Consider the following 17723-nt stretch of genomic DNA (forward strand, 5'->3'; position numbering starts at 1 on the left):
TTAAGTCAGATCGCTTAGAAAATGACACACAACCGCTATGTGTGTAGGCCCTATTAGTGCCTTTTCACTGGCAATCGTAATGGTGAAGTAAAAGATAGAGAAGGTGTAGTTATGAAACAGAAACATCAGTCAGCTTTCATATATATATATATATATATATATATATATATATATATATATATATATATATATATATATATATATATATAGGTTGGTGGATGACGGCGGCACTCTCAGGCTCCATACAATAAACAACACATGCCAAAGGTTTGCTTCAACGTTTCAGTGCCCGTGCACTTTTATCAAGAACGGCAGAATTGCAAAGTAATTGAATAGGTGAGGGATGTAATGTTATGGAAATGGAAAGTAAAATGACACAAAATTGTGCAGCGATGTAATGTGGGAAATAGAGCATGGTATATAAAGCATATAGGTCCAGTAAGTAAAATGTTGAACATTTAAGAAGCATGTGTAACCCCAGTGGGGGTTACACAGAAGTACCAACATAGTAAGCATAAAGGGGGTATTTATCAAAGCTTGGAGAGAGACGCATTGCCAATAAGTTAGCTCCTGTCACAAAACCATGTGCCCTGCAAAGGGGGGGGGGGGGGGGGATGTAACATTTGAATAGAGATTAAAATTTGGGTGAGTTATTTTGTTTCTTTGCAGGGAAAATACTGACTGCTTTATTTTTACACTGCAATATAGATCTCACTTTGAAGTAAAACCCCACCCAAATCTAACTCTCTCTGCACAAGTTACATCTGCCCCCTCTGCAGTACACATGTTTTTTTTCCATTTGAGAAAGAATTTGTCCTTGTGAGTGAACCAGAATAAGGGCTTATGTCCTAAGCCATGGAGAGATAAAATGGGCAGAGAAAAGTGCCAATCACTCAGCTCCTAACTTCCATGTTACAGGCTGTGTCTGAAAAATGTCAGGAGCTGATTGGTTGGTAGTATGGTAGTACATATATGTCCACTTTCTCTTTCCAAGTCTTACACACAGTGCGATTACAGCCCAATTACTAGGCACTCTGTATAGATTGCTTAGAAATAAAACACGGATCGCTCCGTTTGTATGGCCCCCGGTGATGTGCGGTCCAGCAAGTCGCTATCGCCTGACTAGATTTATGCTGCTTGCAGTATTAATCTAGTCATCGTCAGTGTTCTCTCAATTGAGAACACAGGCATTGACAGATCGCTCAGCACACATCGCCGGTGCATCGCTGTGTGCTGGGCCATCTATGCTTAACTAGATCACTCAGCACACTGTTCCCGTGTGTACGAGGCATTAGTACATAGATCCCTGTGTTTAAAACATGACAGTAGCTGATTGCTTGGCAGTTTACATCTCTCCATGCTTTGATAAATCTCCAAAGTGTGTCCAAAATATGGCAGAGGTATAATACAAGGATGTACAGAGCAGAGAAGAAGACAGGAGAAGAGGCCACTGCTTGTGAACGCTCACATTATAAGGGGTGGGTATACCATTACTCTTAAAGAGTGTAAATGACTAAACCTCCCTTCCCGCTAAACTGAAACATTCTTGTCCTGCTCAGCCTCAATGCCGCCCTGCTGCACAAGCAAAAGTATAGTATAAGTAAAAGCTTCCAGTTTCTCAGTTTTCAAATTTAAATACATTTAAGAAACTCTGTCCTTGTTCTATATGGAAGGGTCCTAGCATTATGATATATACAGGATCTCTACCAGGCATCTAAAGGGGCATACAAATGGGGTATCGTGCATCGCTATTGCCTGACTAGATCTTGACTGCACGCAGTCAAAATCTAGTCATCGCCAGTGTTCTGTCACCAGAGAACAATGAACTCATCGCCAGTGTTCTTTCACCAGAGAACAATGGCCTCATCGCCAGTGTTCTTTCATCAGAGAACAATGGCCCGCCCAGATCGCTCAGCACACATAGTGCTGCATCGCTGGTGTGCATCGATCTGTGCTTAAGCACATTGCTCAGCACAGGCTCCCCATTCACATCGTGTGTACAGGGCTTTAGTGCTGTTTCCGATCTAGAAGATCCAACATAGCAGTTCTAATTTAAAAGTTTCACAGCTGCTATGCCTGAGTCCTCCTGAAACAGACAGAGCTCTGCAGCTCTGCAGATCAGCAGAGGTCTCTGCTATGTAAATGGAATCAGAACCCTGATAGAGTCACAGGGGAGACACCAGTTCTAGTAATGGAAGTAAACACAAATTAGTAAAAATCATATTTAAAGTGAAAAAACCCTCTTAAATGCTCATTAGACCAGTGAAACCAACTTAGTACTCAACTGTAGTCCCGGGAGTCTCTGCAGTAATTAATAATTTAACTATATATTATTCATAATCCCCTAATTATTTGACTTGGACTAAAGGGTGAAGTAAATGAAACAGGCAGTTGTCGCAGGCTGTTGCTTTCTGCCTTGCAGTATCCTGGCTCCTCATCCTCTCTGCTGTCACTGTGTCTGTCTGTGTCCTCTCCATCCTTGGACCCCCACCCTCATTAAGTGCACGTGTCCCCATTACATATCATGCCGGCTGGTGGGAGCCGCTCTGCATTCAAGAGTAACACAGATGTAATGAATGGTACAAAGAACTGGGGAAAGGCTTCTGTAAACTGAAGCCGGAGACATCTATCAGAAGAGTTGTACAAGAGCAGGAATTCATCAATGCTCCATACTGATAAGTCAGTCTGGCTTTATGAACCCTATCACCAGCTGTTCTTCATATAGACAATGCCGCCATTTTTGACATTTTGGGGGAAGTGCAATCAGGTTGAGTTCAAACAATCATGTCAGTTACGAGGAAAAATATATATTATTATTATTAGCTTATTGGTTAACGCCTATTTATTAATTAATTATTAATGTGAATACTGTGCTCTTGTAGGACTCTTCATAGATGTCAGTGCAATGTTCCTGGATAACCCGGTCTAATGGGCTCCAGTTACTAGAATAATTTTGAGGTCCTCATACAGTAGATGCTATAGCAGCTTAAGCTTCATTTTAATATTGAATGTATCTGGTTGAGAGGAATTTCTTTCCACTTATTGGAGCAATAGCGCACAAAATCTGCCCTGATGTATGGCTAATCTTTGGGCATTCTGGGGTATGTTTATGTTCCTGGTAGAGTGGACCAAATTGTTGGGAGAGGAGGTTCCATCAATGAGAAAGACAGGACTAAAGGAGCGGCTGAATCAGAGATTCCCGAGGATCCTAGCATGATGGGCCGTTTAGGCAAGGTGGAGAAGCAGGTGAGGCACATTAACCACTACTATTGAGTTAATCCTTAGGAAAATTCCTTATCGATTCACCAAGAATTAATTATGTCAGTGGTTCCTATAGGTTGTGATGTTTATATTTTTGATATTTTTGTTTCTTAATGAACATTGAATAAATTCATATTCATATTTTTTTATTTTATTTGTACTACATTTTGGATATGTTAAATTAACCACCATGGTTTTTGTAGGTGCTTTCAATGGAGAAGAAGCTTGACTTTCTGGTAAACATCTACATGCAAAGGATGGGTATTCCACCTTCTGAAACAGAGGCCTATTTTGGGGCCAAGGACCGTGAGCCAGCACCTCCATATCACAGTCCCGAGGACAGTCGGGATCCTGTAGAAAAGAACAGCTGCATTACAAAGGTTATTCGCTCTACAAGCTCAGTGGGACAAAAAAACTTTAGTGCTCCACCTGCACAGGGGACTGGCACAACTTACTGCCCGCCATCCACATCATGGCAGCAGCAACAGCCGTATCAACGACACAGCCATGGCTCTTCACCAGTGGCTGACTCTAATTCTATGGTGAGAATCCCACCTCCACCATCACATGAGCGCTCAGCTTCTGCGTATGGAGGAAGCAGAATGGGGGCTGGTGAAGAAGGATCTGCCAAACAGCGAGACAATGCAGCCCTTAGAGATAGCGACACCTCCATATCTATTCCTTCTGTGGATCATGAAGAGTTAGAACGCTCTTTCAGTGGCTTCAGCATTTCTCAGTCCAAAGAGAACCTGGATGTTTTCAACAATGGGGCAGTGGTGGGTTCTGGCTCTAGTAACAAAGGCCGTCCTTACATTGCAGAGGGAGAGTCAGACACAGACTCTGACCTGTGCACCCCCTGTGGCCCACCTCCCAGGTCAAGCACTGGGGAGGGACCTTATGGTGAAATGGGATGGCCAACTGGCAAGTAATCTGTTTCCTGGGATTATTTTGGACTTTTGTAGATATTGGCATTTAGCCATTAATGTAATGCACCCAGAATAAGGGTCTCCTTGTCTACACCCTCTTTCAAAGGTGCAACCACATCCAAGAGTTTAAAAGTAATTGTGGCAATTTCTGTAACAACTCATTGTTGTTCAATGAGGATTTGCTTGCAGAGCCCAGTACATTGGGTCAGGCGCCCTGTTATATAAATGTTTTCATTACATTCTTGGGTTATATAGGCAATTTAGTTTTATTTATGGGATTTCTTGATAAACAGCCATTGATTATTTCGTGCCCATTTACTGAAAGTTGGGACACATTCAGAAATGTCCTTGGGTAGGTGCAGAGCTTCGTAAACCTCCAACTATTCTTCTACCTGTTTACATATCTGTGTAGAATATTGGGCACCTCCAAGACTTCCTTCTATGCACACAAAGTGTGTTCATCAGGTACACAGATACTGTATATTTACCAGTTGTGTTTTTATTACATAAAGAGCACTCCACAATTCACAGGTTCTTGATTTATACATTTTTCAGTTTTACACATTGGTTATCAAGAGTTCTACTAACACAAGTCCCTTCTTTATGTGTATGAAGCAATACAAGCCCACACATTTGCATATATAAGGAGAGATACAAAGCTCTTGCATCCCTTCTAAATCTGTAAAAATTTTCTAAATTTTTCTAAATCTATACAAAATTCAGAGTTTGATTCTGGATTTTTTAGTATAGCTTTCCCACCTCCAACAGTCTTTTGTTTTAGGCTTCTGAAGATGGCCGGGACATCTACATGTATCAAGGAGACCTGTGTTTTGTATCACACTCACTTATCAAACACTTTAATAGTAAAGTAGTGTAGTAGTACAGAAAGACCCAAGGGCTAGCCTGAGTTCCACCTAGTTTACATCTCAAGACCTCATCTGGTGCTGTTTAACGTTTTTCTTTAGGATCATTTATAAGTTAATGTCCTTACTCCATATTACATGTAAAATGATGACTTAAACCATACCACTAAGATGATGTAACATCCACTGAGATGTTATTTAAGCATTGAAAATTGTACATAGACAATTTACATGCCTTACACATTTTTTGCAATCTGTCTATGAGGTTTATTTACTCAAAGATCTAAAATTTGTTTTGAGTAACGCCTCCACTTTTTAGAACATTATCTGTTAACCATACTGTAGTGTAGCCTATGGAAGGTAAAGCTGTACAACAATCATTTAACTCAGACACTTGAATCCTCATTGTCAGGCATGAACACTACTCATGTTGAGGGCTGATTTTCTAAACAGAATCAGAAAAAAATAATACCTGGTGTTTGTGTCTTACAGCACCTTTTTTATCTAGCCAAAACTTTTATACATGTTCCCAAATGTATTCTGTAAATATACTGTGCAGGCTACTAACTCTATAATTAGAATGCACTTAATTTTACAATACTCACAATGTCTATAAACGGTTTGTAGGCAGTGTAATGTCGATCGCACTCTGACGACCTGGTCCTAATATTAGTAAAACCATACTACCAGTATACAGTAGGTTTAAGTATTTACCATGATGTTTAAACTCATAACGCCGACATAGTTACATGTTGACAAAATGTGTGTGACCTCATGCTGCCGACAAACTGTAGCACATAGATTTAAAGATGACATTAAATACATGGCAGACTTTTTGTACAAAAGTGTATTTTAACTCTTACGTTTTTGGAAAAACATACTCTTAATTAGCCTACTGAAGAGATGACTCCTGGCTCCCATTCCATCTTCTTCCAGTATGGTTAGGATTTACTAATAGCAATGGGGCAATCCATTGCTGGGCTGAGGGCTCCCTACCAAAATGGGAGTGTGGGTTCCAGTGATGTCTCTCTAGCGTCCTGAGCCACATTCTGTTTCCCAAGAGCAGCGCAGGGGCCCCTACCCAGCATGCTTGGGAAAGATTGAGGTCTTTGGATGTGGAATTGGGTGGGAGGACCTCCCCTTCTCTCCATGCCTTATAGCTGCAAGAACTGCCATTAGCTCTTCATACAATTCATTGAAGAGCTATGGTTTAGTAAAATCCTAAATTTTATTTCATCTATATTTTACAAATATTAATTGTATTTATTTCCACAGTATTTGCTGTGATTGTGATCACTATAAAAGGATCACTGAAGAAAAACATGATGTGGTTGCATCTTTAACCTCTTGAGGAATGCTCTCTAGGGGTGAGGGCATAGGATGACATTGATGAGCCTTCCAAGTTCTAAGCTCAGGAAGGGTTACAATGGGCATGAGAATGCTTTCAATTTAGTAATTTATAGCATTTGGATTAAAGGGGCATCTGGGAGGATAAAATTTACTTTTTATAAATGGACTCCCAGGCTCCTCTCACCAGCCGCATCTGCTTTGGTTCCAACTGCCAACCCACTGGCTTTTGCTTGTATTTATTTGCATTACAGCCTTGGGTTTTTGTTGCACTTCTTCTCTCCAAAGAAACTTTTTACATAATTGCCTTTTTTTGTCATTCCAGTTCTGTAATGGGTCAGATAAAGGCTCTAATATATGGTTCACTGGGCTGTGAAGGGGGGGCCATGCCAGTTCACCACACTGCCTGCATCTAGGGTTTTCAGCACCTCGTGCATGGCTGTCTTGTTGCAATGTTCTGCAGCCTGCAAGAGAAGGCTCAATCTTACGCTCCGCTTTCCTTTCTATTATGCATTGTGAAGGATCAGCCTTAACCTGATGACTGCTAGAAATGCATGCAACATGTACACAGATACTTGCAAGCTTTGATGGTGGGCAAGTGATTTGAAGGCAATTTAAAACAACTTCCATGTACCCTTTTGGTGTCAGGGGGTGTAGCAGTTCATTGCTGTGCAGTTTGCTGCATGATCCCTCATGTCTACCAAAGGGTTTAACCAAAATAATCAAAGTAAATTCAGTATTTCTCACCATCTTCCCAAGTTGGATTGTGATGCCATTTAAAAAAAAAAATGCAATGTTTCTTAATCAGATGACTTCTGTTTATTAGTTTGCACATGCCACCTTCCAACTATTGCTAAATGTGTTGCTTCTCCTTTCTGTTTTCATTTTGAACTTTTGAGAACTATGTTGTTTAATTTCTCTCCTGATTGAATAGAATCCTGGGGTGGTGGGTTGGGGTCAAATCTTGCAGGTATAAGCCACAGCTGCAATGCTAAGAACAAAAATCACAAAAATTCACTATAGCACTGCGTTTAGTACGAGTTACAGGGGGTATGTACAATTAAATAATTAACTGAATATGTGGAATCTCCTTTATCCCATTCTCCTACAGCACAGCTGTGCAATGCTAGGAATTTAGATAAAAATGACATCACAAAAGTCGTGCTCACCTCAGGATCCCTTAATTCGTAGTCTCGGGACTTGTCATGCAAGGTCTTAAATCCAATATATAAAGAGGCCAAAACATTTGAACTTACTGATGAGTATATATGTCTGGCACAGGCCAAAGGATAAAATGTTAGCACCTTCCCTGCCAGGGATCAGGCTGTTCTCTCTCGCTCGCTCTCTCTCTCTCTCTCTCTCTCTCTCTCTCTCTCTCTCTGGTGGTAGTACAACACACACCATGTTGCCTCCCATCAGTGCCAGAAGGACCTTGAGTAGGGTTTATCTGCTCACCCATAACTTGTTTGAAAGGTTTCCAGCCTTGCTGAGTGCCTTTCCATGCAAAGAAAGGCTGATATGGATACATAAGTCATTAAAACAGATTTGTATAATTTATTGTGTGTCCTGCCTTTTTATTATCCTCCACTAGGAGTGCTGCAACACAATGGATAGACTTTACAAAATGCATTCATCACTGAAACACACAGGATGCAGCAGATTTGTCGTTTAGTTGCAATACAATGTAGCCTGTCCTTTCAACAGGGCCTAATGCCATCACTGAAGGGCAAAGTATAAGTAACAGGTACACTTTAATACTAAATGACCTAGTCAATCCAATATGAAAGTGGAACAGTGGTACTGTATATACATTTTCTCACATAACACGTAGTTCCTCACAATTACTGTACATATCATACAAAATACAAATTCCATGAATATATAACAAGTACTTACCATGATAAAGGCTAGATTGAGCTGGCGTTGTGGTGAAAATAGAAGCTAGTACAACTATTAGTGGCATCAGGACTGCAGATGGTAGATGCATTATGCATGGTACAGTATATGGTGATGAGACAGGCAATTGGAGAGGTGAGTTTTGATGGCTTTAATGTTGAGTGGACAGAGTAGGGATTTACACATGGGGAGTAATATGGAACAAGTCTTGGTAGCCAAGACCACAGTAGAATGGCAAAGGTCATGTGATAAGTTTAGTCACATATGAAGGGAGAGCTGGCAAGGGCTCTGAAGGTATAGATACATTTGAGTGAACCAAAATAACCCCCATAGAGTGGTGAAAGAAGATGTACTGCAGTGTTTACGATATTTAGAGGGAAAGGCTATGTAATAAAATATTGCAGTTGTCAAGGTGGGAGATGATGAGATAATTTGATAAGAATTTTTGGTACTTGTGTATTATCACGGTGCCCGTTACGTAGTTAGCGTAGTGTCCCTTTCAGAATCAGTGTAGTGTACCCGTGGCCAGTGTAGTCAGCATCCCTGTCAGTATCAGCATTGTGTTCCCGCAGCCAGTGTAGTTAGCGTCCCTGTCAGTATCAGCGTCGTGTTCCCACAGCCAGCGTATTCAGTACATTCGCGGCTAGCCAGAGCTTACGTAGTTAGCATAGTCAGTCAGCGTTTTGCAGTTAGCGTAGTCAGTCAGCGCTTATTACATGTGTGGGAACCATTGACCATTTTAACCTGCTTGACATGAGGTATAAATGTGTTCCTGAAACACCCCCACTATCCACGCCAGCCCAAATCGTGGCGAGCGGACGCGGTATGTGTCCTCCCGACCTGTTCATACCCCCACTATCCACGTTGGTGTGGAGCTGATTCGGGCTGACATGGATAGTGGGGGTTTGAAATGGAGGCATTTGTCAGTATGTCACCTTTACGAATTGCTGAGACCTTTACGAATTGCTGAGATGCACAAGCGTATGAGGCAGATGGAGCTCATCTCCACCGGCACCCACATGATCGCCTCTCTGCCGGCATTCGCCAGCGCAGGGGATCTGGCGATTTTCGGCGCTGTGTGAGAGGCGCTCACTAGGCTTACACTATGCTGACTATGCTTGCTGCACTGCCTTACTACAACTACGTAACTCTGACTACGCTGACTATGTAGCTCTGACTACACCAACTACGTTGCGCGCTGGCGCCATGATAATACACAAGTACCGAATTTTCATAAAGTCAGAAGTACAACAGACATATTATGCTAATGGGTTGTTCCACGAAAATGTCCTTTTCATGTAACGTTTGTTACTAGTTTTTATGACAAGCTGCATCAAAATTAAAGAATACTGTATCATGTACCACACAAGCAACATTTACTTTGCACAAAATAATCAAGCCACATGGCCAAAAAAATATTTCACTTGATCTGTTTAGTCAAATAATGGAACGTTTGTTACCCTGGAATGAATGTTTAGATTGGAACAAGGCAAAGAACAAGACGAGTGAAGTTGAGTTGAGTTCATGGGCCTTATTTTGGTTTACTCCTTCTGGCAAATTCCTTCTTAGATGGACAAAACCATGTGCACTGCAGGTGGGGCAGATGTAACTTTTGCAGAGAGAATTAGATTTGGGTGGGGTTTTACTTCAAAAAGAGATCTATATTGCAGTGTAAAAATAACTCTGTCAGTATTTTCCCTGCACAGAAACAAAATAACTCACTTAAATCTAATTATCTCTGCACATTTTACATCTGCCCCCCTGCAGTGCACATGGTTTTGTCCATCTAAGAAGGAATTTGCCAGAAGGAGTGGATCAGAATAAGGCCCCAAGGCAGGAGAATTATAGAACAGGAAAGAGTGTGGTAATGTCATCTGTGAAGAAAACTAGAGGAGGAGGAGTAACTACTTTGGTAAGATAATGAGCTCCTTAAACATACAGTACTTTAGGTAGCATTTGGATATTGAGGTAAAGATACAGAAACAGATATCCAAATCTGTTGGCACCAGCATTTCAGTGTGCACCTGCTCAGCTGAAATGTGCAACAATTGACCTGTTTGAATGCTCAAAGAGAACTTTTTGCACCCTGCTCATAAGCAATATATGCAACAAACACATCAATTAGAAATCCCCTTGTGATTTTCCCTTTAGACTGGAGATCAGCTAACGATAAACATTTGAATTCCCCCAAAGACAGAATGTAGAAGGCCAAGAACATAGAATTTAGGAAAAGCAACAGATGGGGGACAATGAAAGAAGAAGGTTTCAGTCACACAAACACTGGGAACATTAATAAATGTTGCAAGTGAACCAGGAGAAAGGATAAGGGTTTCAAAAAGAAGAGACTGACCAACTGTTTTAAAAGTCTAAAGAAGTTAGGAAGGAACATCATTGAAGGAACAGGTTGTGCTGGAAAAGGGTGAAGTCCTTGTATTATGTAACTAGAATCTTGGAACACAGGGTAAGTAAAGGAGAAGGCTCTTTAGGTGTCTCTGTCTATGCATGGTTTTGAGCGAAGGAAGCAAGGTGAAGTAGAAGGAAAGGAGGTTTTATGGAATGACAGAGTTTGAAACAGCAATGAAACAGAAGCTGGCATCATACATGCTTTGTCTGGCTTGTTATCATAGTGTAGGAGATGTAGTTATGTGAGTAGTTCTTGAACTATGTTTTCATAGCTTATTACTTTGATTACCATGTAATAATCTTTGAAGGTGCTGTACATACAGATGTAGTATGCCTCAAATTGTCTGATGCCCATAGTGCAGGGGTTCCCAATCTTTTTTGAATCACGGCACCCTAGAGCAGGCATGTCCAAACTATGGCCCTCCAACTGTTGTGAAACTACACATCCCAGCATGCCTTGCCATAGTTTTAGCATTCCCTAATAGCAAAACTCTGGCAAGGCATGATGGGACTTGTAGGGTCATAGTTTAGACATGCCTGCCTAGAGTATCAGAATGTTTCTATGGCACCCCTAGGCCCAAAATATATATATACAATTAAGAAGATTGTGTTTATATGTGCTTCTTAGGTTCAGATATGTGTTAAAGGGCAGGATTTGCTTCTGATTGTACACATATTTTCTGATTGGCAGCCACCAGCAATGGTTTTGTCCATAAATAATTGATCATAAATAATTTTAATTTGTCCTGGACCACCAATCTGTAGCACCCCTGCAAGTGTCCCGAGGCACCCCAGGGAGCCACGGCACACAGTTTGGGAACCACTGCCATAGTGTATGATTTCTTCATGCATTTTCTTAAACTTCAACCCATTGATGCGTTTATTTACAATATTATGGGTAACTGCATTGCTTGCTGATACACTGAATGACAATGCAACCTATATGAAAGGGTACAAATATTTAATTAAATAATTGTCGGTCACTTGCTGTAAAAAAATCACACATATTAATTTGCACTCAGACCACAGATAGTGCACTGTGTAATAAAAAGAAATCATTTAAAACTCAGTCAGCTTTGTGCCTCGCTAGATTGTAATGAGGCCTCATAGATTAGGAGATGCCCAATCCATGCAGTGTGGAGTCACACTTTGACGGTGTTCATGTTGACTATGTCAACATTTGGGATAAAAAACGAGAACAACTCATGTTAACCTTCTGGCTGTCAACTTTGCCATTGTCGACCTGATGCTTGTGTGGAAATTCCATCCCTGTCGGCCGTAGCCAATTCGGCCTATTTCATGTCGACCTAAGCCACGTGGACCTTATGTGGTCGACTCAATGCAGACCCATAACCAAACAAATAGTTACTGTAAATTAACAAAGTTCCTGATATGGAAGAAGTGTTCTTGTGGCAGCTCAGTAGAATGATATTACTCAGCAAGAATTGGGCACCCTTTAGGAAAATATCTCCTTTGCATAAAGCGTCTAAAATGAATGCTCTTCCCAGCTCAAGAACCTGTGTGAATGGGATGCAGTAAAAATCCCGACATTTAAAATCCCGACATGGTCAAAATCCTGACAAGGTCAAAATACCGACATTTAAAATCCCGACAAGGTCAAAATACGGACATATAGAATGTAGGCAGGTGAAAAATGCAACATGACTTTCGGTCGACAGGTCGCGAGGTTTTTCCACTGTTTTTTGAACCGACATGTGCCGACAGGCGGTATTTCATGCCCTACCATCTACTAGGGTGTGGAGGGAGAATAAAATAGTGTGCCGAGCGCAGCGAGGCACCGTGCCCGAAGCATTGCGAGCAAAGCTAGAGATGCGAGGGGCTGCGGTTGACTTCCAACTGTGTCCATGTCGACTGTGAAAAACCTGTCGACCTGTCGACCGAAAGTCATGTTGCCTTTTCTCCTGTCTACATTCTATATGTCGTTATTTTGACCTTGTCGGGATTTTAAATGTCGGGATTTTGACCATGTCGGGATTTTGACCGTAGGTCAATAGCTGTCGGTTTTTTGACCGTCGCGATTTCATACCGAATCCGTGTGAATTGAGCCGAACATCTTGAAGATGTACAGAGCATTCTCAAGGTCTGATCACAAGCATATTATATTATCTAAATTTATCTTTTGTAATAACTTCAGAAATATATAGCATATGGAATGTTCTTCTTTACAGACAGCATTTAAGAGGGATCACAGCAGAATGAGCAGGACTTCAGAAGCTGTCGGGCCCGTTCTGCCGATAACGGCCGTGAATTGTCGCGATCCCAGCCACAGATCGACAACCCACGGCCGTTTACGCAGACACACTCACTTTTCACCGATCGGCAGGACATTGCATCCCGCCTGCCAATTTGCTGTCGGGCAAAACGTAAACGGGCCTGGATCACGGCTGTGAGTGGGAGTGATAGACAGCTGTGATCCGGGATTGCATACCCCCTTAGGGTTAATTTCCTAAAACTTCTAAAAATGAAAAGAGGTGTAATGCCCATAGCAACAATTTAGATTCTGTCTATCATTTACTTGGATGCAATAAAGCAGTGGTTCTCAAACTCGGACCCCCCACAGTTCATGTTTTCCAGGTCACCCGACAGGTGCACTCATTACTGACTGACACATTTGAAAAGATCCATAGGTGGAGCTAAATATTTCACTCAATTCTGTGAGGAGACCTGCAAAACATGCACTGTGTGGGGTCCCGAGGACCGAGTTTGTGCAATAGAGAAAAGGTAGACAGAATCTGATTGGTTGCTATAGGCAACATCATTTTTAGAAACTTTAGTAAATGTACCCCTTATTACCCCTATTTAAAAGTAGGGATGTTATACAATGGAGAAAACAGGAGTAAACGTCCTTAAACATATGTATACTGTATTGTACCGATTTAAAAAAAAAATAACATTGGAAATATCTTTGTAAATTAAATTTTGATATGGGAAAATGATAAAGCTTCCGTAAAGTGCATGGGGATGGTCCTTCTGATGTCAGATGCTTGAGTGCTTCAGGGACTCCTGTCAATATCTGTAGTGATTCTTCTAATACCCCTTTCCCACTGCAGCTCTTAAACGGTAAATTGATTTTTTTTTTTTAGCTTTTTTAAACAGGTAGAGCTGCAGTGGGAAAGCTCCAGGTTGCTGTACCCATTTAACAAATACAGGTATTTGTTAAACGGGTAAAAAGCAGAGTTTTACCCGTTTAAGAGCCTTTTTTGCCAGCGGGAAAGGGTCCTAAACTTATAAGGGTTAAGGACATGATTGGCTTCCTGCACATGATGACTGTAAAGTGGGGCAAGAAAAGTCCATTTATATGACAGCCCATGTTTAAACGGGTTACTTTGTGGTTTAAACGGGTACAATGTGAATGTGACAAAAACGGTATTTAAACGGCAATTTACCGTTTAATAGCTGCAGTGGGAAAGGGTCTTTATGGCTCTTACCCGTTTAAAGACCCGTTTACAAATACCAGGTCATTACCCGTTTAGGCAGTGGGAAAGCAGCATAAGTGACATTGGAGAAGTATTGTTTATTGAAACTATGGTGACAATAACAATTCCACAGTCCAGCTGTGCTACAGATCAGAAATGGTCATTATGTCACTTAACGAAGAATACATTATATATTAAAATGAAGACATTTATTAATATACATACATTAATCACTGGGCCATAACAATGGCATGTATAAAATATAAGGAGATTTAGGAGACATTGACTTTGGGCTCCTTTTGTAATTGCTTTGTCTAAGGGTTAGAGATCTCTGATCATCTACTTAGACTGAGGCACCCATTCTACTGGAAAAGCAACATCCAGAACTTCTGGACACAGCTCACCCACAATATTACTGGAATGAGCAATTAGATGGTGTGCCGGATGGGGTCCCGACAGGCATTCATCCGACGTCGGGCTCTCGACTGTCAAAACACCGACAGCCGGGTTCCCGACGGCCACCCGCTATTTTCCCAGCGTGGCGAGCACAGCGAGCCCGCAAGGGGCTTAGTTGCGCTCACCATGCTGTCTGGGTCCGGCCAGTCGAGATAATGACTGTCGGGATCCTGACTGTCGGACCCCTATACCACACCCATTAGATGACCATCATTGCATGCCAGCACCTCTATCCTGGCTTCACCTTACATCGACAGATTCATTGATTCCAAACTTTTGCAATACCATAATGAAATATATTAATGCTTTTATTCACAGGTACAAGCTGCACTGCCAAAAGACACAGATGAACGTTGTAATTTGATCCAATGAGGTGACTGGGTATACATGATGGTGCATCAGAAGACCCCCGACACATTAAAAGACCCATGTCAGGGGCTTTGGGCAACTCATACAGGTATTGAGGGCCAATAGTTGAATGTCTGGATGCACAATTCAAGAAATAATTATCCTTTGCTTAAAATGGGAGTTCTATTGAAGAAAGAACGTTGCCCACAGCAACTAGTCAGATTTTACTTCTTATTTATATAGCATCTTCTAGGAGATACTAGATAGAATCTGATTGGTGGCCCATAGTAACATCTAATCTTCAATAGAACCTCGAAGAGTTTAGTTCTAAGCATTGGAAGGGGAAAGGATTATACCCCTTTTACACCAAAAACCCGGATCAGAACCAGTATTTGGAACACTGTTCCAAGCCTGGTCAGATCCGGGATTTTGGTCCGTTCATGACATCATCAATTGCCATGCCGAGACCCAGAACAGCGCGCTGGGGGTACGCCCAGCACTAAAGTAAGCTGCTGGGCTGCCCAGCCTCTGTGACCCCGCAGCCCCCATCCACGAGGTGAATCCATTCACCTCCTCCCTGCCCCTGCTGCTGTCTGCAAAGTACAGCAGCGGAGTCTGTGCGCGCCCCCCGCCCGACCTCCATATTCGCCCTCATTGCTGTAATCGGGAGCCGGGTCAGATGACCCGGCATACCCGTTTACACTGCCCACTACCCAGTTCGTGCCCATGTTCTACCCTGGTCAGGACCTTGGTAGAAGTCCCGTGTAAAGGGACACGGGTTAACCCCATTTAAAACCGCTGCTGACCCGGGTCCACAAGGGAAAAACCCGGGTTTTTGCAGCAGTGTAAATGGGGTATAAACGGTATAAATATGTAGTTACCGACCTGGTTAATGAATCAGATTTTTTAAAGTTTTGCTAAGTGTATGGGGGCTAGGGATGCATTCTAAAAATAACACAGAACAAACAAAGACTGTAATGACTGGAGAACATAGTAGTATAATGAGGAAGGTAAAATATAACGTAATGTACAATTTTAAAATTAGAGTGGGATGTCTATGCTGTGAGAAATAGCAACATTCCTGCAGCAGTGACACTGACACTTTCTAATTTCAGTACAATTAGTAACAAACAAACAAAAAGAAATCTGATTAGTGTGACTCACTGCGTGGTGTCCTGGTGACTTAATAGATAAACATGTACAGTCGTAGAAAAAAATCCCGGGGGAGTGTTAATTTTTAAATAATATAATGAAAGCAATTGGTGCATTATTGTATTCTAGTTTATACAGTTTTTAATCCTAGGGGGATATTCAATCCCTGCCGCTATTTCCTTTGTGTAAGGCAGTGGTTCCCAAACTGTGTGCCTAGGCACCCTGGGGTGCCTCAGGATACTTGCAGGGGTGCCTTGGATTGGTGGTCTAGGACAAATTCATAATAGTCATGGGAAAAGCAATAGGCAAAACCAGAGTTGGTGGTCACCAATCATGAAATATGTGGGCAAACAAAAGCTTATCTGGTTCCTCACTACATAATTGATCCTAAGGATAACATATAAACACAATTTACTTCATTTAATATATTTTCTAAAATGATCAACAAGAAACTTTTGACCTAGGGGTGCCGTGAAAAATATTCTGATATTCTAGGGCGCCGTGGTTCAAAAAAGATTGGGAGCCACTGGTGTAAGGCCATACACGGTATTACGTCCCCTTGTGTTTTTACATGGTTTTAAAATTATTTGTTTAAATAAATGATTACTTTACACTATGTTTAACATTGTTCTTATCTTAGGTTAATGAAGATCTGACAAGTTTTTATTAGTTAGGAATACATTGCGGAGAGTCTGTGAGACATCTTGTGGCCTAAATGAAGGCCTCTGTCCAGTGCGGAGTAAAAAGAATATATGCTTTATTGTTTTTTAACGTACCATATTTTTAGGAAGTTCTACACTATGGGAAGTGTGTTTTACTTCTCTTTTCTTTGAGGTATCAAACATCGACATTGAAGAAGAGTATATATAAAGTGAGAGTGCTTAAAATGATATGCCTGAAATCTGTGTGTATTTGTAACTGCATTGCATAGGAAATGTTATGCTACAGTGTTTTCTGTCAAACACCAGATACAGATATCATACAGATACAAGCACACACAGAATATAGGCATGCCCAATATCATTTTAATGCTTCTGCATCCTATAGCATCTCGTTGTGAATAAGACGAATTTTATGGGGAAATATGTTTTATGTACTATTTGAAAGATCAAAGTTTATGTTGAATTTTTAAGATTAGAAATAATTTTCAAAATGTTTTTTTTTTTTGTTGCAACAGTAATATAATTGTGTAATTTTTATTGATCTTTAACATTGTCAAATACAACTTGCCCCCCAAAAAACAGCTCTATCTTTGTTCAACTTTATAGAGCTGTTGTGCGCAAGATTTTCTAACTTCTATTACACCCCTTCTGCAACTGTTATACTATACAATGCTTTTTGATTGGTCTGAAAAAGTCAGACGCTTCCTGGTCGAAAAATTTTGTGTGAAGTTGGATTCGATTTGCATTCGCAGCAATAAAGCATTGGCTGAGTTCCGGGAAAAAAGTCTGCCCACTAAAGTCAGCTCCAATTACATCCTGGCCCCTTTCTTAAGAAATAAATGTTGTAATCCATTGTAAACCCCCTCCCCTTCCTTTTTTAAAGTGATTTCTCAGAGCAGGAAAGGTGTTCTATACTGATAAACAGTAACTGTTTAATCAGGCAGATTCTATTTGCATAAACACTATATAAAA

At 41.2% G+C, this 17723-nt stretch overlaps 1 protein-coding gene across 4 annotated transcripts in view; it reads left to right on the forward strand.

The window, feature by feature from the left end:
* Positions 1–7952, forward strand: part of KCNQ2 (potassium voltage-gated channel subfamily Q member 2) — a 99422-nt gene extending 91470 nt beyond the window's left edge. For all 4 annotated transcript variants that reach the window (XM_083146755.1, XM_083146754.1, XM_083146757.1 and 1 more), the window contains 2 exons: positions 3123–3246; positions 3465–7952. In XM_083146755.1, the coding sequence (XP_083002881.1) occupies positions 3123–3246; positions 3465–4190 (850 nt within the window). In that variant the 3' untranslated portion in view covers positions 4191–7952. The remainder of the gene's footprint in view (positions 1–3122; positions 3247–3464) is intronic.
* The last annotated feature ends 9771 nt before the right edge of the window (positions 7953–17723 follow it).

This window comes from Crinia signifera, chromosome 6, assembly GCF_055691185.1.
Source record: "Crinia signifera chromosome 6, ASM5569118v1, whole genome shotgun sequence".
NCBI lineage: Eukaryota > Metazoa > Chordata > Amphibia > Anura > Myobatrachidae > Crinia > Crinia signifera.